Genomic DNA, 24,612 nt, shown 5'->3' with positions numbered 1-24,612 from the left:
GGCTCTGGGGGGGGTTAAAAAAGAAGTATGGGCAGGAGGTCTGTGCAGGGCAGCAATAGTAGATAGGAGGGGTGCAACATTAGCTCTGGATACATAAGGGAGGAAAGTAGATAGCAGGGGCTCCATGAGGATGAGATAGGACAGGATATGGGGGGGGGGGCATGTGTCATGGAGGCAAACTGCTTAATGAGGCAGTAAAACAACTAAATAGCATGAAGCTGCTGGTCTACAGCATCTAGCAGCAGCTTTAAGAGTTCCCCCCCCCCCCTTCCCCGTCCCACAGAGAAGAGACAGCTACAGTCTCTCTGTCCTGCTCTGCTGAACAGAGTGAAGAGGGGGGCATGTCTGAAGCTCCGCAGCACAGGAGCTTGTAAGGGGGACAGCAGAAGCCAGCTTCTGCATGCTGTTGATGGTCGCTTAATCCATTCTGACACTGTGGCCCTGCTACTGCTCCCAGGCCCCTTCTGCCCTCAGGGCCCAAAGCAGTGGCTTTCACAGTGGGCCCCCCCCTTAGGAGCAGTGGGCCCGACACTTGACCAGGTATGCTGACGCCGGCCCTGATTAGGGGGTCTGACTTTCTGTATAGCATTGACTTAATTGAGAAATGGCATATTGATGATGTTAGCATAAGTGAGTTTTATATCTTTTATCTAATTTGGTTCCTTAACAGCATGACTTATGTAGATTGCATTTACTGTAACTGAATACTTTACTAGCTCTCATGCTTGTCAATGGCCAAGATTTACGAATGCATCTGCACAAAAAAATCAGTCTACAAAGTGGCGCAATTTGGCACATCTGGGGTTTCTGTATTTTTTTCGGACATGCTTGACAAGAGAAGGGGCTTAGTGGATAGTAGGCAGATACTCATTGACAAAGGGATGGACCTAAAATGCACCATTTTGAGTGAAAATTGTGCCACAGTTCTGGCATAAAAATCTGTCTCAAAGCAAGCCAACCAATGGTTGCTATGAAGTTCAAAATTGCCTATGCTGCAACACATTCATCATCCAGCCTTCGCCCCTGTGCAGGTCTGGACAGCCTAAGCTCATTCCATTCTATAGGATAGTATCTGCATAAACAAGTCCTTATATGCTTTCATTATATGTAATATGCAGGGGGTCAATTCTGTTTTATTACAAACATAGGGCTTAGGATCCTAGGGCGGAGCATACTAGAGATATTGGTTCCATGCTGTTGACTGCACCATATACCATGTGTTGTTCTCTCTGTATTTTCACTGGTCACAAATCAAAAATGAAAAAAAGATTTAACTTCCCATAGGTTCGGCCTTTAAAGATCTGTCAGCAATCCTGACATGGCTGTTTTAGTGATTGCTAGCATCCCCCAGCCGGGATCAATCATTCTGGTGTATTTTTTCTTATAACTTTTTGTTGTACCATTAGTAGGTTATTTCTCCAAGAAATGTATGAAGAAATTAACAGGATGTTACCATCCCCCTTATTAAAGGGGTGTGTCCCTACACAATCTGGTACAGACAGTACTGATTTGCAAAACAGAAAAATCCAGCATCCAATAAAATGGAGATCTTTATTGGAGTGTCTTAAAACCGAAAGAACATGTGTTTCAGATCCTTACTCATGACTCTCTGTGAGTCAATGCCGATTGGACAATGTCACAGTATGTGGGGATATACGGTACCCCCAATACCCTGTTATCAATTTACTCTTTAATTTCTAGGAGTAAAAACAGAGGCATAATATAGAGTTCTAAGGAAAGATGCTGCAGAATTGTTATTTCATGAGGAATACAAGCCTTCACTCAAACAGATATGTCAGGAGAGGTGACGGGTCCACTTTAAGTGCACTTGTATCAGCTTCACTGAAACAGTGGCTAAATTATAGGCTATGTACACCTTCGGAGGCAATTTTTGTTTATGATTGCATGTTACTTGTTTTTAGCTAAATATCATTTTTTCAATTGGCCTTTATTAAAAATATTGAGCTGTTCTGTCACAAAGGGTTAACTGCTTTTCTAACTGTGTGACTGGTACATTCACTTCTATTAAACGTTATCTCAAAATTATTGAGAGGTCATAAACTTTTATTTTAGCCTCATTCTTATCAGTAAGATAAGAACTGAGCTATAATAGGTGTTTATAATGTCAAAGAGCAAAGATAAGGAGTCCATCAGCTCCTGGTCTGATAGAAAAGACATAAAATCCAAAGGGTGCCACTCGAACATGTCAGCTCTGTACAGAAAAAAGGAGCCATACTTTTAATAAAGAAGATCAATCAAAAAAAATTTTTTTGCTCAAAATGAGTACAATGCAGTAATAAAAAAAAAAATGCCCCCAAAGTGTACATAACCTTTAAGAAATGAGTGGCAGACGAATTACAAAATGGTTCTATTCAAGAAGGGATTTCTGGAATGTACATTGTACTTCTAGACACATTAGCACATCTGTACATCTAGCTGTGCCTAGTACTGTTGATAGGTGGGGTCCCAGAGGCTGGAACTCTAATTGATCTCACCTTGATGACCTCTCCTGAGGATAAGCTATCTATGTGTACCTTTAAAATCGCACCACTTACGAGGCCAAGGTGAAAGCGCCTTAAATAGTGCATCTTATTACAGTGCCAGTATGCAGGCTACATGAACATTTCTGTCTCCTGTAAAATCATATACTGTGAAATCATTACTGCTGTTGAAATGGATAATATTATTCTTGCGTTTGCTAAAAGTGATAGGTCATTATAAAGTGATTTGCTTGCCGTACTTTCAATGCAAATGTTTATGAATAGATTTTCATCATAATCCATTATACAAACAGTCTTGGCTTCACTGTAGGAACATGATGATACTGAGCAGTACAAAGGGAGATTGTGCTGCGAGTAATTGATACATACAGGACTGTAACCATAGCATGTCTGTGTGTGGTGCCGGAACCTTACCTATTGGCTGAGAGGTAATGTTCCGGCAGTTCTGCTCTGTCACGTTACAGGACATCGGGTATGTTTTCAGAAACCATCTGAAGGAAATACATCAAATCTTATCAGCTCATCTTACTGTACGTCTTTAGCAAACAGAAAAGTGGAGAATTTTGAAAAAACATAAAAAAACTAACTAGGCTATATATGACAATAATAATATGCATTATGGACATTTCTTATATTATACTTTTGGCCACAATCAGTAATGTGCTTTGTGGAATGAATAAGAAGATTTTTGTTTAGCCTAGTGTGCAATCTAGGAAATATGTGGCGACTTGGCTGATTAAACTCACTGATCATTCAGGGGTTTATGATGCTGTGAGTTCTAGCTCAACCATGGATCTACTGTCATGTGCTCCAATGAATCTGTGAGTAGGGGACAGTAGACCAGTGGTGGGGCTACATCTCACAGCATCATTGTTCACTATGAAACAGTGAGTTTGTGTCGGTCAAGCCACAGTCGGTCCATGAAATTAAGCCATCACACATACTGGACTCATATGAAACTGGCCATAAGCTGAAAGCTAGAGATGAGTGAGTATGAGAACAATTGCTCTCCTGCTGTTTTGCCAACAGTTGAAATTCCTGTTAGGTTTTCATTACACAAAGTATTGCTATAGCATTTTTCCTTTTTTTGTGTGTTAAAAAGCCATGTTTTTCAACCTTAATTTAATTTTTTTTTAAATTCACAAACGTGTGGCTTTTAAAAAAATTATTTACTGTGATATTTTATGCAGGCATTTTTCAACTGGCAAAGAGAACCCTAAAATAAAAGCGTCTAAATAATCCATACCTAGAGCATGCTGTGTTTTGTCAAGAATGTCATACACAAAGCATATATGTAATTCCAAAAATGGCATGCAAAAAAAATTTAAATCACTTTGGAGGAGATATACTGGTGCAAAGGATAACTGGCTTAGTTGCCCATATTAATCAGAGCGATCATTTCATATTCCAAAGGAGCACTAAAAAATGAAGGGTGAAATTGGTTGCTAGGGGGAAGTAGGCCAGTTTACCTTTGCAACAGATAAATCTTTGCGTTTGTCTGTAGTGAATTTCATAACATCTGGACACATAAGAAAAATTTGAAAAAAGCTGCAAAAATGATGCAAAAAAAATGTAAAAAAATGTAATTTTTTTTTGTAAAAGTGAAAAAAAAAAAACACAACAGAGTAGGTTTACTATTGCAAATGTATTATGCTGGCTATACAACATGAGAGAAAAGTTGGCCAGCTGTTGTTTGAAAAACTAGCAGAAATGATTATTCATGATCGGCAACAGCAAGGTCTTGTCTGCCGTAAATGAAATTGGCCATGCTGAAAAATGTCATCGAACCTTGGCCATGTTTATGTCATGACCTGCCGAATTGCAATCTCCACAGCATAAAGTGACATGCTGTGGGTTTAAAACTTATACTGCAGATCAGTTTCCACTTCAGATTTTTTTCAGCCTACAGTTCTGTGAACTGTTAAGTGTGAACTTACCCAAAAGTACCATGGACATGTTATATGACATTTCTTCTACTGTACAGTCGTGGCAAAAGTTTTGAGAATGACACAAATTTTAGTTTTCACAAAGTTTGCTGCTAAACTGCTTTTAGATCTTTGTTTCAGTTGTTTCTGTGATGTAGTGAAATATAATTACACGCACTTCATACGTTTCAAAGGCTTTTATCGACAATTACATGACATTTATGCAAAGAGTCAGTATTTGCAATGTTGGCCCTTCTTTTTCAGGACCTCTGCAATTCGACTGGGCATGCTCTCGATCAACTTCTGGGCCAATTCCTGACTGATAGCAACCCATTCTTTCATAATCACTTCTTGGAGTTTGTCAGAATTAGTGGGTTTTTGTTTGTCCACCCGCTGTCACGGCCATGGTCATGGTCGTGACTCCTGAACCGCATGCGGTTGTCAGCGGTTTTGGTTTGGTTGTCAATCACAGGTGAGGGCTGGCAGCATAGCAGTCTGAGCTGTGTCATGGCAGCTTGCTATGTTGTGCATGCGGTTGCGTGTGATATGTGTGCACTTGGTATTATGTATTGTGTGCACTTCCCCTTTTAGTGGTGTTTTCCCTTCCCTGGTGGTGGAAGGGTTAACTCCCTTTCTGTGTGTGTGAGACACTGGGTGTGTCTGCGTGGGTGTGGCCACTTAGGCCTATAAAGCCTCTGTGTTTGGCATGTCTCAGTGGGTTGCTTCAGCCATGCTTAACTGGAGCAGCCGCCTGTGCATTCCATCTGCCAGTGGGGGCCACCCTTGTGGTCATAAACTAACTGTGACTCTTAAGTTTATGTTGATGTCCATTTGATGTTTTCCTTTGTTATGTTATGCACCTATGGATCTGGCTTCCTGTGTGTTTGTGTGTGTGCTGTGTCCATTTGTGTTTGGGTGTGGACACTTGCTGTCTTGCACAGGATCCAGTCTGAGTGTCTGTGGCAGGTAGGTGTGGAAGTGCTTTTCAGCCTCCTGCCATATCCATAGGCTGTTTATGTTCCTTTCCCTGCAGCTTGACCAGTGAGACCCCTGTTCCTCCATGTCCAGAAGGAACAGGCCGTCTTACCCTTCTCCTTGTTCCAGGGCAATCCTGAGGGCTAGTAGGGACCCCAAGGCATCCGGTGTATGAGTCCTCCCACCTTCAGGGTTGACTCATATGGATAGGAGTCAGGGTCAGTTTAGGGACGCGATAGGAGGTGACCTGCTCCCTAATACTGTCGTCCTGGTCAAGCAGTGCGTAACATCTTCTGGCATCGCACGGCTGAGGGTTTTCCCCATTCTCAGCCGTGACACCCGCCTCTTGAGGATTGACCACAAGTTCTCAATGGGATTAAGATCTGGGCAGTTTCCAGGCCATGGACCCAAAATGTCAACGTTTTGGTCCCTGACCCACTTAGTTATCACTGCTCCATCGTGCTGGAAAATGCATTGTTCTTCACCAAACTGTTGTTGGATTGCTGGAAGAAGTTGCTGTTGGAGGGTGTTTTGGTACCATTCTTTATTGATGGCTATGTTTTTGGGCAAAATTGTGAGTGAGCCCACTCCCTTGGATGAGAAGCAACCCCACACATGAATGGTCTCAGGATGCTTTACTGTTGGCATGACACAGGACTGATGGTAGCGCTCACCTTTTCTTCTCCAGACAAGCCTTTTTCCTGATGCCCCAAACAATCGGAAAGAGGCTTCATTGGAGAATATGACTTTGCCCCAGTCCTCAGCAGTCCATTCACCATATTTTCTGCAGAAGATCAATCTGTCCCTGATGTTTTTTTTGGAGAGAAGTGGCTTCTTTGCTGCCCTTCTTGACACCAGGCCATCTTCCAAAAGTCTTCGCCTCACTGTGCGTGCAGATGCGCACACACCTGCCTGCTGCCATTTCTGCGCAAACTCTGCACTGGTGGCACTGTGATCCCGCAGCTGAATCCTCTTTAGGAGACGATCCTGGCGCTTGCTGGACTTTCTTGGACGCCCTGAAGCCTTCTTAACAAGAATTGAACCTCTTTCCTTGAAGTTCTTGATGATCCTATAAATTGTTGATTGAGGTGCAATCTTAGTAGCCACAATAGCCTTGCCTGTGAAGCCATTTTTATGCAACGCAATGATGGCTGCACGCGTTTCTTTGCAGGTCACCATGGTTAACAATGGAAGAACAATGATTTCAAGCATCACCCTCCTTTTAACAGGTCAAGTCTGCCATTTTAACCCAATCAGCCTAACATAATGATCTCCAGCTATGTGCTTGTCAACATTCTCACCTGAGTTAACAAGACGATTACTGAAATTATCTCAGCAGGTCCTTTAATGACAGCAATGAAATGCAGTGGAAAGTTTTTTTTGGGGATTAAGTTAATTTTCATGGCAAAGAAGGACTATGCAATTCATCTGATCACTCTTCATAACATTCTGGAGTATATGCAAATTTCTATTATAAAAACTTAAGCAGCAACTTTTCCAATATTTATGTAATTCTCAAAACTTTGGGACACGACTGTACTGCATCAATCATGTAGGGGGGAAAATTCCAGTTTGTTTTTATTATTTATTTTATTTTTTCATTTTGCTTCTGCAGCTTGAATGTGTTCCAATACAGAGCAAGCTGCAGAATGCCATTCAGGCTATGTTTACACCTGAGCGATTTACAGCGCGTTCCTACGCGCTGTAAAACGCTCAACAGGCAAAAACCAAGGATTCCCTATGGGCATGGTTTTCACCTGAGCGCTTTACAGCGCGTACGAACACTCTATAAAATGCCCTACACCCCAAGAAGTACAGGAGCTTCTTTGGGGCGTATTGTAGCGTGTTCATGGCAGTTTTTCATTGTATGCCTCTGTGGTCAATCACAAATGTGCGTACTACGTGCGTTTCCTAAATACAAAAACACCCCAAAATACGCCTCAAAAATGCTCGATAAAAATGCCTGTAAAAAGCGCTTATCAAATACGCTCAGGTGTGAACCCAGCCTAAGTGATACAGCTAGGAAGTAGTTTGGACGGCACTCCTAGACAAATTCCGGTGCTCAGCGGTAATTTTAATCAGCATATAAAATGTAAAACCGCGGCACTCAGGTATAGTATAAGTAGTTGTTTATTCATCCATCCAGAAACAAATTAAGGCCAACGTTTCGATCTCATCCCGAGATCTTGTTCACGGCCTGTGTATAGAGGACCTCTGGTATGGTGGATGGCACCAGTTGACCTGCCATCCACCATACCAGAGGTCCTCTATACACAGGCCGTGAACAAGATCTCGGGATGAGATCGAAACGTTGGCCTTAATTTGTTTCTGGATGGATGAATAAATAACTACTTATACTATACCTGAGTGCCGCGGTTTTACATTTTATATCAGTGATACAGCTAACAGCTCATCTCCATCCCCTCTTTCTCAGATTTGATTAGAATTTAGAAAATGCTCACTAAAGAGGAGAACTAGGGAGAGAAGATGAGCTGCCAGAAAGTCCATGGCATTCTGCTGCTTCCTATGTATTGGAATAGATGCAAGCTGCAGAAGTCAAGCAGAGCAAAATGTTTAAAAAATCCCACTTTTTTGTTACATAATTGATATAATGCAATAAAAAAAAGTTTACCAAAGGTATCCACAGCCTTAAGCTATATATGCATGCATGTATTTCTACTGTATCTAGGTGTCTATAGGCCAATTACCACAGCTGAACAGGGTATTGCTCCAATTGTGCCTTGTTTGACAAGTTGTTACACTCAGGACCCCTAGGCCATGCCTCTTTTCCTATATACTCTACAAGTGTAAATAAATAATTGGGCATTTTACCTAATATCCCCCATTATCTTCACACATTTCCTTCACATATGGCAGATTTTCCCAGTGCCTCATGAAACCTTGAAAAGCACTTACTGGTAGAAAGGATGCGGGAGCGGCTCCACTGCTATAATGGGCAGTAAGCCACGTTCTCCTGTGCTTAATGACTGTCCTTCCCATGACGACTCATCACCGACATCTTTAACATACACCACGTCATTGACAGACACTGCTAAGAATTCTTTCTCTGTCTCCACTTGTGCACTGGCATCATGTACCACGGCTCTTGCATAAAAGCACCCTAAAATGAAAAATAATAACATTAGTTACTTCGACAATTATTGTAAGCTACAGTGTGACAAAGCAATAGGCATGACCTGACCGAGAGAGGATTTCATATGAGGGGTATGGCATACAAACTATACAGGGTGGTGCATGCTACCCATGGGCAGTCAGGTTGAAATGAGATCTAAATGTCACTACATAAGGCCCCTTTCACATGGGCGAGTATTTCCGCGCGGGTGCAATGCGCGAGTTGAACGCATTGCACCCGCACTGAATCCGGACCCATTCATTTCTATGGGGCTGCGCACATGAGCGGTGATTTTCACGCATCACTTGTGTGTTGCGTGAAAATCGCAGCATGCTCTATATTCAGCGTTTTTCACGCAACGCAGGCCCTATGGAAGTGAATGGGGCAGCGTGAAAATCGCAAGCATCCGTAAGCAAGTGCGGATGCGGTGCAATTTTCACGCATGGTTGCTAGGTGACGATCGGGTTGGGGACCCGATCTGTATTATTTTCCCTTATACTATGGTTATAAGGGAAAATAATAGCATTCTGAATACAGAATGCAAAGTAAAATAGTGATGGAGGGGTTAAAAATTAAAAAAAAAATAACTCACTGAGTCCACATGCAGATCTCTGTCTTCTTCTGTAATGTTGAGCCGCCGGCTAAGGACCTGTGGTGACATCACATCACATGATCTAATCACATGGTCCCTCACCATGGTGATGAACCATGTGATTGGACCATGTGATGAGCACAGTGACTTCATCAAAGGTCCTATTCCTGTGCACAGCAAAGAAGAAGACAGAAGAGATGCCGGCTGTGCGATCAAGTGGATTAAGGTGAGTTACATAAAAAAAAAAAAATTTTAACCCCTCCAGCCCTATTGTACTATGCATTCTGTATTCAGAATGCTATTATTTTCCCTTATAACCATGTTATCTACAGAATACCTAACCCAAACCCAAACTTCTGTGAAGAAGTTCGGGTCTGGGTACCAAACATGCTGATTTTTCTCACGTGCGTGCAAAACACATTACAATGTTCCCGCAACGCACACGCACCTTTTCTGCCACGCCCGTGTGAAACCAGCCTAAGAGTCCTATGGGCCTGAAACAATGGCTAAACTAATTTGTGAGTTAATAACCGCTCATGAGCAGCGTAAGGCTACTTTCAGATCTGCGCTTTCCCTTTCCGCTATTGAGATCCGTCATAGGATCTCAATAGCGGGGGGAAACGCTTCAGTTTTGTCCCCAATTATTGTCAATGGGGACAAAACTGAACTGAACGAAACGAAGTGCACCAGAATGCATTCCGTTCCGTTTGGTTGCTTCCCTATCGCAGACAGAATAAGCTACAACCAGCGTTTTTCTGTCCGCGATGTGGTGTGGAAAAAGACGGATCTGTCATGACTCAATTTTCTCGGACACAAAAGAATCCGTCCCCCATTGACTTAAAATAGTTTTAGTGACAGATCCGTCTTAGCTATTTTACAGATAATGCAACCGGATTCATAACAGATGTAGCCCATTGTATTATTATAACAAAAGTGGTTTTGCTGATCCATGACGGATCAAGTAAAAACGCAGATGTGAAAGTATCCTAAGATTGTTGTAACACGTACTGTAAACTAACATGAAACGTCTTCTCTTACCTTCTTGAAGAAGCAAACCAAGATATAATGTTGCCAATTCATCTTGATTTACAGATACTTGTATCTCAGTGTCTTCAACCAAGGCAGTGTTCAACCAGTACCTCTCATCAAACAGCAGATGTTCCAGAGTGCAAGCCACTATGCCTAGTGTAGCATAATAACACATTCCACATTATATTCACAGACGCCAGACATTCATGTACAATGATATAACAGAGGAATTCCCTTAGGACTATGCTATGGCTATGATCAAACTATCATTATATGTTGCTGGGTATGTGGACAAAAAGAAACAAAATAATAATACATTATCATGTAGAGCAGCAGGATGTATGGTACATGCTCTGTGGTGTGATGACTGGAATTATACTGACATCTAGTGGCACAAGAGAGAATTTACTGGCATCTTCTTTCTCAATATCTGCTTTTATTTTACAGCATTATGCTATCAAGTCTCCGCCATACATACAACACTAAACATGCATAATAAAAAATGGAAAAATGGGTTATACCATGACTAATGTAAATAATCAGAGCATGATATAGTAAATGACAACCTCTTTCTAACAAAGCTAGAAACAGTCCTGTACTTGGTATGGATCTAGAGATCTCCCAATTCATTGCTCTGCTAGATTCATATCAAGCTGACAGCTCAGGGGGAGTGTCTTTTCTGCTTCAGTTAAGGGGGCGTGTCCATGTTCTCCCTATCACAGCTCAGGAGGCAGTTAACCCCTTCAGGACCCTGCCATTTTTCACCTTAAGGACCAGGCCATTTTTTGCAAATCTGACATGTTTCACTTTATGTGGTGATAACTTTAAAACACTTTTACTTATCCAAGCCATTCTGAGATTGTTTTCTTGTCACGTATTGTACTTCATGACAGTGGTAAAATTGAGTAAAGAGTTATTTATTAAAAAATTCCAAATTTACTAAAAATTTTGAAAAATTTGCAAATTTGCAAATTTCAATTTCTCTTTTATAATATATAGTAATACCTACAAACATAGTTATTACTTTACATTCCCCATATGTCTTCTTCATGTTTGGATCATTTTGTGAATGCTATTTTATTTTTGGGGGACGTTAGAAGGCTTAGAAGTTTAGAAGCAAATCTTGAAATTTGTCAGAAAATTTCTAAAACCCACTTTTTCACGACCAGTTCAGGTCTGAAGTCACTTTGTGAGGCTTACATAATGGAAACCACCCAAAAATTACCCCATTATGGAAAATACACCCCTCAAGGTATTTAAAACTGATTTTACAAACTTTGTTAACCCTTTAGGTCTGCCACAAGAATTAATTGAAAATGTATATGAAATTTCTGAATTTCACTTTTTTGGCAGATTTCCCATTTTATAAAAAAAATATTCCGCTAACAAAGTAGAGGTTAATAGCCAAACAAAACTCAATATTTATTGCCCTGATTCTGTAGTTTACAGAAACACCCCATATGTGGTTGTAAACTGCTGTATGGCCACACAGCAGGGCACAAAAGGAAAGGAACGCCATATGTTTTTTGGAAGGCAGATTTTTCTGAACTGTCTTTTTGACGCCATGTTCCATTTGAAACCTCCCTGATTCACTCCTAGAGTAGAAACTCCAAAAATGACACAATTTTAGAAACTACACCCCTCAAGATATTCAAAACTGATTTTACAAACGTTGTTAACCCTTTAGGTGTTCCACAAGAATTAATGGAAATTGGAGATGAAATTTCAGAATTTCACTTTTTTGGCAGATTTTCCAATTTCATAATTTCAAACAAAACTCAATATTTATTGCCATGATTCTGTAGTTTACAGAAACACCCCATATGTAGTTGTAAACTGCTGTACGGGAACACGGCAGGGAGCAGAAGGCAAGGAAAGCCATATGTTTTTTGGAGGGCAGATTTCACTGTGATCATTTTAAATTGCCATGTCACATTTGAAGACCCCCTGATGCACCCCTAGAGTAGAAATTTTAAAAAAAAGTGACCCCATTTTGGAAACTACGTGATTAGGTGGCAGATTTAATGGTACTATTTTTAGGGTACAGATGATTTTTGGTTGCTGACCGCGGCATAGAAGGGGTAAATCCGCCGGCATCGCTGTAAATAGCGATGTTGGCAGATACAGCAGGGGCCTGGCTACCAGGGACTGCCGGACCCCTGCAGCTGATCGGGCAGGTGCAGCTGCCTGCACACTCCCGATCAGCCCGCCATGCATGCATGGCATTTTGTGTTAGGGGGTTAAAATTGTAGAATATTTTTCGTGGGACAACCCCTTTAATAATATCTTTTAATATATGTCTGTAAATTCTACATAGAATCAGCTCCTGCAATTTTACTGTTGATGCAGGAGCAGTAATCAGCATCACAGATTTTGGCTTGCTTGAAAGGGGTTGTCTCACTTCAGTAAGTGGCAAAGGAAGCAATATGGACAATCACAATACATTAAATGTCTTGTATTAACTTTCTCTACATGAGAAATGCCACTTACTGAAGTGAAACAACCACTTTAAGTAGTGTTGTTCAAGCACCAAAGTGCTTGGTTGCTCGAGTAGAACACCTCGGAATTCTCGGGTGCTCTACAGAGCACCCAAGCACAATGGAAGTCAATGGGAGAACCCGAGCATTAAACCAGTCACCCCCTGCTCTGAAGAGGGGAGGGTGTCTGGTTCACATGAAAAGGTCAGAAATTGATGGAAACACCACTGAAATGGTTCAGGAAAAGCATGGGTAGGATGTCTGGATGCATCTTGGACTCCCAGGTCACTGCTGGGAACAATGTTGTCCGAGTAGTACGCCACTTTTACAGACTGACAATAATGCGCACAAAACCGAAGATAAAATTGATTTTAAAAGAAAAATTGTTAGGAAACAATCTTTCCTGTATATTTGCTTCTATATAAAGTGCAAGTGCTGCCAAAAATTACAAGGAAGAGACACTCCAATACAAACTGTATATTACATAAAGGAGGGCCTCATTCACATTGTGCTACAATTGTTCAGGTAGTGGGACTCCTACACACATAAAGCCTATGCACTAAGTGAAAGGGCTGCCAAAAATTACAAGGACCTGGCACTCCAATACACCCTTTATTACAATTAAAGGAGGGCATCATACACACCCTTGAAAAATTATGATTGATGGCCTGCTGGTGACCCTCAAAAACATTAGGAGCAAGGGCCTGCTGGTGACCCTCTAAAACATTAGGGGCGAGGGCCTACTGCTGATCTGACCAACTAAAACATTAGGGGTAAAGGTCTACTGCTGATCTGACCATAGAAAAAATAATGGGCGAGTGTCTGCTGCTGATCTGACCATGGAAAAAATTATGGTTGAGGGCCTCCACAAGGGGGTGCTCCGGGGGACCGTTGACTTATTGGCAACTGTGTGTCATCATTATCATCCACCTCATGAAACAATAATTGCCATTCCCCACCGTCATCTTCTTGTGACTGTGGATGCTCAAGAGTTTGGGCATCGGTGCACACGATCTCCTCATGTCCCTCTTCAAGCGGACTTGGCGAGAGGCCCAAATCAAGGAATGGTGATAAAAAGAGCTCCTCGGAATATGCAAGCGTGGGATCACTTGTTTGCCAAGACTCTCTATGGTGGGAGGAAGGAGGATAAGGGTGAGGATTCTGTTGACCAGACTCTTGGCTACCAAGACTGGACTTGGTGGAAGACAGGGTGGCGCTTAAGCGACTGGAAGCATTATCTGCTGCCAGGGCCGGCTCTATCATAAGGCAGCCCAAGTGGCTGCTTGAGGGCTCAGAGAAGGGGGGGCGGCAAACTATTAACTTACATTTACCTCGCTGAGCCTGTTTGCCGAGCAGCCCAGCCATCCCCCGCCCTCACTCTCAGCGATTTGAACTTGCGACCTTTCACACCAGAGGCAAGGCATTTACCCACACAGCTATGACAGCTGTATAGCCAATTACTTAAAAAAAATATATATATAAGACTTCTACTATAGATAACTTTGATACCTAGTGTACATACACATGACAGCTGTCCCAGCACACTGTGTATGGATGTAGCAAAGCTGGGTGTGTTGGGGCAATTGTCATGTGTATGGTTGTACCCTAGGTATCAAAGTTCTCTACAGTAGAAGTCTTATATTTTTTTTTTTTTTTTTTTAAGTAACTGGCTATACAGCTTTCATGCTGTGTGGGTAAATGCCCTGCCTCTGATACAGAAGGTCATGGGTTTGAATCCCATCACAAACTTTTATCAAAGACAGGCTAAATAAGAACACGAGCACTAAATCTTCAACACTAGAGGCTGCTGGGAACACAGGAAGAGGAAGAGGCTGACATGGAGGTAAGTATAAAAGTTTTTGTTTTTTGTTTTCAAATACCGGACTGTTACTTTACTGCCATGGGGTAGGGGGGTAGGGGGGCTATTAGCGCCATGATACTGGCACATGGAGGGGGGAGGAGAGAGGCACTTGATACTGGCACATTAGGGGGCAGGGGGAGAGGATGGCACATGGGGGGATATGAATCATGAGGGGCAGAAATGTGAAATGATGGGGGGGGCAAGAAATGGATATGAATCATGAGGGGCAGAAATGTGAAATGATGGGGGGGCAAGAAATGGATATGAATCATGAGGGGCAGAAATGTGAAATGATGGGGGGGCAAGAAATGGACATAAATCATGAAGGGGCAGAAATTTAAAATGATGGGGGAGGTAAGAAATGGATATTAATCATGAGGGGCAGAAATGTGAAATGAGGCAGGGGGGGGCAAGAAATGGATATGAATCATGAGGGGCAGAAATGTGAAATGATGGGGGGGAGCAAGAAATTGAAATTAATCATGAGGGGCAGATATGTGAAATGATGGGGGGGCGCCAAAATGTAGATTCGCTTGTGTTGACAAAAATCCTTGCACCGGCCCTGTCTGCTGCAATCCAACTGACCACCTGGTCGCACTGGTCTGACCTCACGAGTGGTGTCCTGCGCCGCCCTGCAAACTGGGATATGAAGCTAGGTATCGTGGATGAGTGCGTTTCTTGTGCTCTGACAGCAGGCAGTTTCAACGCGCCCAGGGCCACAGCCTCTGCGTGCACCATCAGCAGCACGGCCACTTCCCAGTCCCTTACTCCTCGTCTTCTGCATATTAAATGGTATACATGCTTGCAAGTATGTCACACATACACTAGCGCAGGTTTTGTAAGTGTATGCGCAAATGAATTAAACTGAATGTCACTGATATTTAGGATGTACAAACGTTATACAGGAGATGTAGAAAAGGGTAATGTCGCTGCTGTCACCAGCGGCTAAGAAAAAAGTACTGTGAATATCTCTGATATTAATGATGCGCAAACGTTATTCAGGAGATGTAGCGCAGGTAATGTCGCTGTGACTAGTGGCCAATAAAAAATTACAAGGAATGTCACAGCTATTTGGGATGTGCAAACATTATACAGCAGACGTAGTGCAGGTAATGTAACTGTCCGCAACGGACACAGTCTACGAAAAAAGTACACTGAATGTCACAGATATTTTTAGGATGCGCAAACGTTATACAGGAGCGGTAGCGCAGGTAATGTCACTATCCTTAGCGGACACCGTCTACGGAAAAAGTACACTAAATGTCACAGATATTTTTAGGCTGCGCACACGTTACACAGGAGATGTAGTGCAGATAATGTCGCTGTCTGCAGCAGCCAAACAATTGCAAGCTATTTGGACATGGTTGCGCTAAAAATATATATTGCTGCCAGATACAACAATAGTCCTTAAAAGGACTTTTGGGTCTCTAACAATTGCCCCCAATTTAGCGCAGGTTGCGCTTTAAAGCACCCGATGACGCGTTCCGGCCAACCAATCACTGTAATGCCAGTAACCAACATGGCTATGGCATTACAGTGGGTGGGAGTACGTTTAATTGGCTATGTAGCAGCCAAAAAACGCGCGGAGAGGAGACTCGAGCATGCTCGATCAACACTAAGTTTAAGGTCTGCACACACCCCTGAGGTAAACATTGATTGCCTCCTACCTTTTCTATTTGGAAAAAAGAAAAAATTTACTAGCTCAGAGGATTAAAATAGGACACTAATACATTTCCATATATATGAATTTTAGCATCATTAAAAAAAAATAGTGTGATCATAATAACCGTTTGTTAAAAAATATGTATCATAAGGCGCACAAATAAGAGCACCAGGCATAGACTAAACAATACTACCATATAGTACACAAATAAAACCACCATGTAGAGCTGAAATAACAATACCACACCGTGCAAAAATAATACCACCACCAGTGATGGTCAGTTCGCAGTGTTCGCCAGCAAACACATGCGGGCTGCCATCTTTAGTAAGGTAGACTCACCCGTCCGGCGATACACAGGTTAGCCGGTCTGAAATCAAATACAGTCACCGGGAGCAGGCAGTTCGGAGAATAGCCTGCTCCCAGTAACTGCATTTGATTTCAGACCAGCTCCCGGCACAGGTAAGGGCTCACCTGTGCATCGCCGGACGGATGAGACTACCTTACTAAAGATGGCAGCTCGCATGTGTTCGCTGGCGAACACTGCGAACTGACCATCACTGACCACCACACAGTACATTAAAAATTCGTACAGTGTAGAAATAAAACCCCTAGTCAATGTATAAATAAACATCATACAGTATATAAATAAAACCACCATGCAGTATGTAAATGAAACCTCTATTCAGGATGTCTGAAGGGGTAGTGGCACTCTCTGCATCATTTCCTGCATGTTGTCTTGCTTGTAGAGGCCACACAGTATATTTGCAACTGCTCCATTCCATCAAGTGAATGTGACGAGCAGTTCTAATTACACTGTGTGGCCGCTGCAAGTAACACAGCATACAGGTTATTTTGAAGCAGAAGCAGAACTTTTCATCTTCTAGCGAGGGTCCTACCGACAGCTAGAACATCTTAGGCAAACATAACAAAGCAAGCTGAGACAAAAGACATGACAGTGAGCAAAACTAAATTTTTTATTAACAAGATTAAGATGTGGCAGAAAACTGAATATGCCTCGACCCTATGCAGAACAACCCATGGCGGTCATAGACAGCGCTTTCACAGACAGATGTCCTCCATCCGGAGAACCAAAAACCCTCTCACCGAACGCAGATCATATAAGACAGGAACAGAAGCAGTAAGCACTGCCAGGATATCATAGACCTAGGCAGATAAAACAGATGTCCTCCCTGCGGAGGACCCAGGAGCCTCCTCACCAAAGGCATAGACGTGGACAGACAAGCAGATGCCTGGACCCCATACTGGACCCCATACAGAACGACACATGGCGGTACCAAACAGAGCTGCACAAACAGGCAGATGTCTGGACCCCAAGCAGGACAACACATGTCGGTCACACACAAGACATGGAACAGAAAAGCAGGTGTCTGGACCCCATGCAGGATGACACATGGTGGTCACAAACCAGAGGTCTTGACAGTATGAGTTACTAGGTAGCCACACAGACAGGACAGGTGGAATAACCCTAGGTCAGGTGCATAGCTCGTGCACCCAGCAAAACTGGAGACAGACTGACCCCCAGGCCCACAGCAAATAGGCACCTAGTGACCACACCCAGACAAAGACATTAACCCCACAAAAACCAGGACCCAGGGAGAGGAAAGTGCCGCCACTACAGGTTTCCCCTGGCAACCAGCCTACATGGAATCCATCATAGCCAGTATGCCAGAGCACAAACGTGAGCAAGAAGGCAACCCGTGTCACAGAAAACCACACTGTGACAGCACTTGCAGATGCGTCATCACCCCTTCAAATAGGGAGGGCCAGGACTCAATCCCCTCGACCCCCCCCCCCTCACTGATCTGATTTGATGACCTATCCAGAGGATAGGACATCAATATTTTTCTACTGTGCAACCTTTTTAACCCCATACAAACTGACTTTTTGCCATTAAAGGCTAAGTACACCATTGCATTTTTTTAATTATTGCATCGTCCTAATTTTGATTAAAAAATCATGTTTTCTATTGATCTTTATTAAAAATTCTGATCCCTTTTCTCTGTACAGGGCTGAGTTTCTCCAGTACCAAGATTAGATTTTTTTTCTCTGCTCCATCAAGCAGCTCAGCTGACAGCTCCTTATCTCTGACCTTATAAACACTCATTATAGCTCAATCCTTATCTTACAGATAAGAATGTGGCTTAAGTAAGTGTTTATAACCCTTTATGACAGAACAGAATATTTTTAATAAAGACCAATTAAAAAAATGATTGAAATGATTTATATGAAGTGAGTAAAATGCAATCATAAAAAAAATTGCCCCTGAAAGTGTTGTGATAAGTGTTATAAGGAGGACAGTGCGGAAAGAGGTGTATATCCCACTCAGATACCTCAGCTGGGTGGGAAAGCTAAATTACGGAAGGTAATAGTCTCAGCAGCATGTAGGTTGCTGAGACAAGTTTCTTATTGTAGTCTGGGCGGGATTTTAGTTGGATTAGCAGAAAGGATTGGAAGTGGGATCTGCCAATCCACACCCTTCCAGCACGGGTGTTCCCTTGGACCAGAGAGGATTCCAGGTGAGGTCTGTGATAATCAGACTGGGATAAATATCCTCCCAGTTAGTGGGGAATGTACAGACAGAGGCCTGGTGAAGCTCTGTCAATGTGGCTTCATCAGGGCAAGGCTGAGGGGCCACAGGACTAGGCGCTAGCCAGAACTTTGGGGGACACCGTGATGCCTGGGGAACAAGGGTCATGAGGCCAGAGTCGGAATGACTACTAGGCCACAATCCCCCAGAACGTGTTGAAGGGTCACAGCCCGGAAGCTGCTGGACTGTATACCTGGAGAAAGTTGCATTTATGTTCCATGTGGGAACAGGGCTCTGTATAGGTGAGTCAGGGATCATGTTATATTTTAAGGTAGAGCCTAGACGGGAAAGTATTCATTTTGTATCGTGTTTGCTGGTATCAAAATAAATGCACTGTTTGGACATTCAACACTGTTGTCAGCGAGAATATTGTGACTGAGACCCCGGAAATAGAGCTAATCCCTCACAGTGTACCTAGCCTTTAAAATATAGTTTGTCAAAACATTGCCTGGTCATTTTATTCTATGTTTATTGCAAATGTTACATTACCAAGTGAGAGATAAGTAGTAAATTTCCAGATTTCCTCTATAGTCTTGAAGGTGACAACAAAGACATCATTCTGTGCTTGAATAGACACTAGCCGGGCGGACAGTTCCTAAAGTAAGGGAAAAAAATAAAATAAAAGTTTATAAAAATGAAAACTCTACTGAAAAGAAGTGATCTTCTCAGTGTAAGGCTACATGCACACGACCGTATGTGTTTTGCGGTCCGCAAATTGCAGATCCGCAAAAAAAAAAAAAACAACAACAGATGACATTCTGTATGGCATCCATTTTTTGGGTGGATCCATTGTAATAATACCTATCCTTGTCCGCAAGCTAGAACAAAATAGGACATGCACTATTTTTTTTTGCGGGGCAACGGAACGGACATACTGATGCTGTCCGCGTTTTTTGCGGACCCATTGAAATGAATGGGTCCGCATCCTATCCGAATGGGTACGCATCCTATCTGCATAAAAAACTGAACGGACACAGAAACAAACAACGTTCGTGTGCATGTAGCCTAATTCTAAGTAATTGTAAATATCAGTGACGGTCATTTTATTTATACATGCTTGAACATTGATCCATTTGGACAAAACATATTGTGAATAATAAAGTTGGACACTCGAGATTGAATACTATCTATGACGGCGATATCACAATGAAGGTGTTTGTATCCTTGTGTTGCTCAGTTTTAGGAGAATTCACCTGCTGTCTCAGCAGTTTCTGGGTTGACAGTGCTCTTTAAATGTCTGTTTCTTCTCTGTTAATACTTCCTAATTAGAGAACAATACTTGCAGGCTATGGACAATTAAATGGGCTGTCTGGTTTGGAAAACCCTTCCTCTAATACCCTATTAAAGCAGTTTAAATTAATAAAGGGGATTCCCTGAAGTGTAATCTGTATCAATTAGCCACAGCAGGGAGTAGCTTCAAAGACTGCCTCTCTGGAGTACTTGGTACGTACAGCATACATAGTACGCACACAACCCACTGATGTCAATGGACACCAAGAAATGCTTAATGAGGACCTGATATGTCTGTTGTAGTAACCATTTGCATTTCCCATGTGAAAATAATTCTGGAGCATCTTTACTTAGGACTCTACGCTGTAAACTTTGAAATGAATTACTAGCAGTTTGCAATGAAGGTCCAGATGGGAGAGTATCTGATCAGTGCTGCCAGTGTCACTGTGCAGGGACACACCACTAACGAGTAACACACATCTTGACCTTTATTATACTTTATTCAGAACTTCTAGCATGAATAATAAGGGCTCCTCGTGTCCACACAGTCGTCAAGGCATCTCCCCATTGCGTGGATCAAAATATCCGGCGATGGGGGGGAGCAGCCAAAAGTAGGGCGCGACCGGAACAAGCCTCCCTGGAGTCACCCCCACTCTCCCCTGTTTTGATCCGTGCGACAGGGATCAGGAGCAACGCAGATATCACGTGGGGGGATGCTGCATTTTGGGGGGCATTATAGGGGTTGGAAGTAGGAAACATAAGAACAATTTACTAACCATAACTATCTATAGCGAGTGGTGACATCCATCTATCTATCTATCTATGCAGTGGCGTACATAGAGAAGTAAGGGCCCCATAGCATGGATCACACCAGGCCCCCACACAGGACAGAAGGGTTTCCACCTTAACCCCTTTCAATGACCCTTGGGCCATTTTTTCCACTGTCTCGTTTGCTAAAAGTTGTTCCTTTAGAGGGTAGAGTCCTGACCAAGTTTTCATCTCCGGTAGAAGAGGGGATGATCCCAACTAAGACTGGGCCCCCTCTTGCCCTGGGCCCCAAAGCAGTCGCATGGTCTGCCGCTATGGTAGTTATGCCCCTGTATCTATCTATCTATTATATATTATCTATTTATTTATCTATCTATCTATATATTATATATCTATATATTATCTAGTTATCTATCTATCTATAGTAATATCTATCTATTTCATATCTATCATAATATCTATCTATCTATCTTTAGATGAGGTAAGAACATTATGGCCACTTTCCCCTTAGCACACAGCCTCTCTTATGAATGGTAAACTGTAGGTCAACAATGGCTGCCTTGGTTAGGAGTACAGCTCCAGGCCTCCTACCATGAACCCTGCTTAGCAGTGCCTCTGTGGACTCTGGCCAATGTTATTTGGCGAGATGCCCAGATGCTTTGACCTTTATGTGACACAGCATGAAAGGTCTGTAGTGAAGCCCAGCTCTGGTGTGTGCAGAGAGGCGGCTGGGAGGGACGGACATTCCGGTACGGTCTGTTGTGTCACCTTATCATGTAAAGAGACTATTACTTCTGGAATCTTTGTTACAGTAACATGAAATAATTTTCCATTTCATAAACATACCTAGATGATTATATATACTAATAAGTTTGTAGGTTCTATACAAGTTTACATTTACAGACCATGCTACAGCTAAGGGGTCTATGGTAAAAGTGGGCATGGTGGTCACTCGACACATAGGAACAGCACTCTCATGCAGTCCCCTATAGGGGGAGCTCAGTGCATAGACATTTTTAGAGCATTATTGCGTTCAATGCATATGAATTCACATGCACTGAGCTCCTCCTAGTGGTGGCCACAGGTAGTCTATTTTATCATGTGAAGAGAGGCAGATGTGGGAGATGAATCAATATATTTATGGCAGGGAGTCTGTCAGAAGCTTTGACCATGGTAAATTGCTGACAACTATAGGTAGGGGCTGGGGAGAGCAGTATAAATATAACTTTTGTGTGTGGGGGGTTCATTAGGAGTAGAGAGAATATGATGTTATATTCTACCAAATTCTGCTCCTGCAAGTACCCAGGGAGGAACTTCACTTTGGAGGGCTCTCTGCATTGATCTGCGTCACACCCCTCACCTCTGCTCGGAGTGGCAGATGCACTGATCTCCTGGTCGGATGATACAGCTGTCACACAGAGCATAGAGGAGCGGCTCAATGCAGACAGCATTTCACAGGAAAGCTTTGGGAACTTGCAAGAGCCAAATCTGGCTGAATAAAACTTCATATTCTTACTACTTCTGATGAGAAAAGCTACAAAAAGTATGTTTGCACTGCCCTCCCCAGTCCCTACCTAGTGCTCTCAGCATATTGGTCAGAACTCCCCTTAACTGGAGAAAATACTTTGAAAAAATGTGGTGTTCAGCTAAATGCCATATATATGAAATACTTGCTCTATTTTTCTACATAACTTGGATAAAGTTGTCAAGCTTTCCTTGTAAGAAAAAAAAATCCTCCACCTTTCTGCATAGTAAAGTGTCATAAAAAGGCAGTTTATTAAGCTGTTACTTGTATACAAATGAGAGCGAACATTAATAAAAATGAGTACATTGTGAGGAGTAGGGGCTATGGAGCCCTATGATTTCTGTGTATATCCCTGCACACTTCCTATCTAGAGCCGGGTGATTGGTTAGCATTGGGGGCCTTGCAGCTCTAGGGGCCTGAGTTCAAATCCGACCAAGGACAACATCTGCATGGAGTTTGTATTATCTCCCTGTGTTTGCGTGGGTTTCCTCCGGGCACTCCGGTTTCCTCCCACACACCAAAGACATAATGATAGGGAACTTAGATTGTGAGCTCAACTGGGGACAGCAAGCAATAATAATGTCTGCAAAGTGCTGCAGAATATGTCAGCGCTATATAAATGAGTAAAATATATAAAAGGATTGCAAGTAAACATGGTATATAATGTTATATAGGTGAGTTAGTTGAAGTAAAGCCCTGAGACACATCAGAAAATAGCACAGCTTGGGGCCCCTAACCTTAGGCACATGCACTACTGTTCAACTAAACTGCTGCTAATGAGTACAGGGTACAACTGGCGGTAACAGTTTTATGCAGGTGCTATAGCTGGTTCAAATACTCACTATGCATATTAGGCCTTATGCACACAAATCACAGATCTGCAAAATATGGATACGGTCTGTGTTGCATCTGTATTTTTTGCAGACACATTGCCTTTATTGGGTCCATGGTCCGCATTTTTAGAACAAGTATAGGTCATATTCTATCTTTTTTTCGGAAAGAACATGTGGATGGGGAAAGCACATGGATCATCCATGCTCTTTCCACATCCATATGCCCGTTCAGTAAAAAGATAGTATATATCCGCAAACATTGAAAACAATGGATCTGCAAATAAAATGCTGATGGCACACAGACTGCATCAATATTTTGTGTATCCATGGTTTGTGGTCTGTGAACAGGTACAGACAGTTGCGTGCCTGAGGCCTTAGAAAAGGACTTCAGCTGATTTTCTTCTAAGTGTATTGTTACACGTGCCTTACTATTTGGTTCAGTCTATACTACAAAGCATCTGGTACTAATTCTTCTACTTTCTTTACTTATTCAGTCACAGACTGGCTGAACAACCTAAACTCTCTGATCTTCAGGCATCCAGATGTCCATCCAGATGTCTGACATATGAAGAGGGTCGCCAATTTGTCATGTTAAAATAGCGGCATTTTCTTTTGCCATTGTGGAACCCTAACGTAGAGGAGATGCAATAGCATGCAGTTTTTTCTGGATTTGTTTTACCCCATGCAGATTTTATTTTAATCTGAATCTCCAACATGTCATCTCTTTACTTACAATGTGATTGTCTCAGTTGGATTGACCAACACAACCCCCTAAATCATGGTGTTTTCTCAGAGCAGTACATCCTGCGTTTTTGTGGCGTGAAAACATGACATGTAAGAGTTAAAACTGATCCGGCACCATGAATACATAACGTATACAATAGAAGTCTACCTTGAATAGCAGCAGCATTTCCTTGTTGTCATTTTCGAGAGCCCAGAGAGTCTTCCTAGCTGCCTCCTGCAGAGTGACATTAGGGCCCAGGGTGGAACGTCGCAGGATGGAAAAGGACAAGGAGATTTCTGTAGAAAACAGGAAGGGCAGAAACAGGAGAGGAAACGAGCAGCGTTTACTTGGTAACTGTGCTATGACCAAATACCTGGAGATCTAATAAAATACAGACAGACCCCACACCACAATTATACAATCGCCCTACCATCTGCTCACACAAATTCGTAAGGCGGTCACTAGACCTCGCAATCTATTGCGTCCATACAATGTTAGCTCACTGAACTAAAGTTAAAGGGGTCACCAGGGATAATCTACAAATAAGCAAAAAATCTGTTTTTCTAAAGCAAAAATAGTCACTTATTCCACACAGGCCATATGTGAAGATTATGGGGGTCATCTACTAAACATGTACCAGTTTTTTTTCAAGCGTGCAAAGGTCACAAATTTTTTTTTTCCGCGTTTTACACCACTCTTGCCACCTTATTACTAGAATGAGAGGAGTCACCACCGTTCGACACATTTTACTGTCATTTATGTCCGAAA

General features: G+C 42.4%; 1 protein-coding gene across 4 annotated transcripts in view; it reads right to left on the bottom strand.

The window, feature by feature from the left end:
- The window catches only part of SH3TC2 (SH3 domain and tetratricopeptide repeats 2), a 198,405-nt gene that overhangs the window by 75,360 nt on the left and 98,433 nt on the right, over positions 1-24,612 (bottom strand). For all 4 annotated transcript variants that reach the window (XM_044280726.1, XM_044280724.1, XM_044280725.1 and 1 more), the window contains 5 exons: positions 24,013-24,140; positions 19,254-19,359; positions 10,165-10,308; positions 8,318-8,522; positions 2,916-2,992 (listed from right to left, as the gene is read on the bottom strand). In XM_044280726.1, coding sequence (XP_044136661.1) covers positions 2,916-2,992; positions 8,318-8,522; positions 10,165-10,308; positions 19,254-19,359; positions 24,013-24,140 — 660 coding nt within the window. The remainder of the gene's footprint in view (positions 1-2,915; positions 2,993-8,317; positions 8,523-10,164; positions 10,309-19,253; positions 19,360-24,012; positions 24,141-24,612) is intronic.

The sequence above is a fragment of the Bufo gargarizans genome, chromosome 2 (genome assembly GCF_014858855.1).
Source record: "Bufo gargarizans isolate SCDJY-AF-19 chromosome 2, ASM1485885v1, whole genome shotgun sequence".
Classification (NCBI taxonomy): Eukaryota; Metazoa; Chordata; class Amphibia; order Anura; family Bufonidae; genus Bufo; species Bufo gargarizans.
The sequence above is the reverse complement of the archived record's forward strand: the minus strand, read 5'-3'. Positions and strand labels throughout refer to the sequence as shown.